This window comes from Mandrillus leucophaeus, unplaced genomic scaffold, assembly GCF_000951045.1.
Source record: "Mandrillus leucophaeus isolate KB7577 unplaced genomic scaffold, Mleu.le_1.0 Scaffold1, whole genome shotgun sequence".
NCBI lineage: Eukaryota > Metazoa > Chordata > Mammalia > Primates > Cercopithecidae > Mandrillus > Mandrillus leucophaeus.
In genome coordinates, this window is record NW_012098097.1 from 15,076,429 (window position 1) to 15,078,935 (window position 2,507).

The window sequence follows — 2,507 nt, forward strand, 5'->3', positions numbered from 1 at the left end:
TTTTAAGCCTATGGTGCTGTTTGACATTTTCACTGTGTATGCACATGTAACTCTGATAATACTAAGGCAAATTTTCAGGCCAGGTATGGGGGCTCACACCTGTAATCCCAGGGCTTTGGGGCAGGCCGAGGAGGGAGGATTGCTTGAGCCCAGGAGTTTGAGACCAGCCTGGGCAACACAGTGAGACTTCATCTCTACAACAAATTTAAAAATTAGCTAGGAGTGGTGGTGTGCACCTGTGGTCCCAGCTACTCCAAAGGCTTGAGCCCAGGAGGTAGAGGCTGCAGTGAGCTATGATCGTGGACGCCAGTCAGGGTGACAGATGAGAACCTGTCTCTAACTTAAAGCAAGAATTGGGCTGGGTGCGACGCCTGTAATCCCAGCACTTTGGGAGGCCAAGGCGGGTGGATCATGAGGTCAGGAGATCAAGACCATCCTAGGGAACATGGTGAAACCCTATCTCTCCAAAAAAAAATACAAAAATTAGTTGGGCGTGGTGGCACGTGCCTATAATCTCAGCTACTGGGAGGCTGAGGCTGGAGAATCGCTTGAACCAGGGAGTCAGAAGTTGCAGTGAGCCGAGATTGTGCCACTGCACTCCAGCCCGGTGACAGAGCAAGACTCCGTCTCAAAAAAAAAAAAAAGAAAAAAAAAAAAGGCAAGAATTCTTCCTGTGCCAACCCTGGTGAATAACCACACGGTCTTTCCCCTGAGACTATTCCTTTGGCAAAGACTCTAAATGCCAGAGGAAAAATGTGTCCCCAATCCCTTCCACTCATGGGTCCTCTGAGGCCTAGCCCAAGGAGCCTACACTCTCCTTCAAGGCTCAGAGGCAGCTGCCTGGAGTCCATTTATTTTGGGGCTTCCCTAGGCCCCCTACAAACCTCCTCGGCCAAGGTCCCTCCCCAGACCCCACCCTCTCAGCCCCATGTGAGCCTCCCCATGGCCTGAAACGCTGTAAGAGCAAAGCCTGGGCCAAGAGCCCCTCGTGTGCAAGACGCCACCTGGCAGCCTCCTGCCTGTGCCCTTGGGAATGAAAGCCATTCTTTCACTCACTCACTCATTCATTCATTCATTCCAAAGCACCCTGAACCAGCCATAAACAAGACAAAGATACACACAGTTTCCACTCCAGGAGCCTCCCATCGGTGCATGTCGTGGGCACCTGCACAGGTCGTACCTGTTGTTAGCAGTGAAGTTGGGGGCCAGGGCCATGGTGCATTCTTTCCTCCGCGGGCCCGCCGGTGAGTCAAGGGCACTGGAACTCCGGGCATTGGGTGGCAAGGTGAAACCCCGGGGCTGGTCATCCTGTTAGACAGCTCAGCCCGTGACACCGCCCGCACACACCCAGCCACCCCGTCCCTTCCTTGCCTCTCCCACAAACGGGAGGAGCCCCTGACTTCCCACACAGGCAGGTGGATATCCCAGGGTCTGCCATGTGAGATGTAAGCTCGACACCCTCCCTGCAGTGCCCTTTTGCAAAGGCAGTGACAACAAATTAGGAACCAGGCCACAATCCCATCGCAGAGACCAAGACGCGCGGCCGCACGCACCACCTTACCAGGACGTTCCAGGTGGCTCCCTTCTCGCTGGGGGCTGTGCTCAGGCTGGCTGGCCTCTTTTTCCCACTGGGACTACCCTCGAAGAGTGTCAGGAAGTCCGTGGGCTCCGCTGGCCTGCGTCAGAGAGAAGGCGGCACACAAGGAAAGAGTCACCAGCCAGGAAGCCGATGCTAGGCACACAGACCAGGCAGGTCCCGCGAGGACAGAGGGGCCGAGGGACTAGCAGCAACTCTGTTTCCAGGCCCAAAGCCCCGATCTGAACACCGTGCCTGGCCAGGGTTCCTCAGTGGAGCTGGGCGTTTCTGTCAGAAGCCCCTGGGAGCTTCATCAGTCACACTGATCACAGCTTCTGGAGACAAGGGACTTACTTCTTTTTTCTTTTTTTTTAAATGTTAGTAGAGACAGGGTTTTGGCTGTGTTGCGCAGGCTGGTCTCGAACTCCTGGGCTCAAAAGATCCTCTCACATGGGCCACCCAGAGTGCTGGGATTGCAGGTGTGAGCCTGCGCACCCAGCTGCCCACCGAGGGCCTTAAATACCGTGGCTGCCTCTGCTGCCACCCTCTTCCCTGGGAACAAGGAGCCACACACGCTGCTGCTCAGAGCGGAAGGGGAAGCACAGCTGCAAGGCACGGGCTGGTGGCCCATCCCCACCGCACCCTGCCCCGGGGAGGCCACAGCTGCACCACACACAACTCATCAGTCCCCAGGGGAGGCCACAGCGGCACCAAACACAACTCATCAGTTGGGATCAAAACCGTGGCCTGGCTGATGGTGGTGACACAACACACACCACACCACACACCACACACATTTATTACATACACCACGTAACACGCCACACACCACACACCATACACACAACACCACACACACCACACACACAACACACCACACACCATACACATACACACACCACACACATACACACCACATACACCACACACA

At 55.6% G+C, this 2,507-nt stretch overlaps 1 protein-coding gene across 1 annotated transcript in view; it reads right to left on the reverse strand.

Annotated features, from left to right (window-relative positions):
- The window catches only part of CEP131 (centrosomal protein 131kDa), a 47,744-nt gene that overhangs the window by 22,844 nt on the left and 22,393 nt on the right, over positions 1-2,507 (reverse strand). The window contains exons 3-4 of the mRNA XM_011968210.1: positions 1,562-1,676; positions 1,181-1,308 (exon numbers count right to left, since the gene is read on the reverse strand). Coding sequence (XP_011823600.1) covers positions 1,181-1,308; positions 1,562-1,676 — 243 coding nt within the window. The remainder of the gene's footprint in view (positions 1-1,180; positions 1,309-1,561; positions 1,677-2,507) is intronic.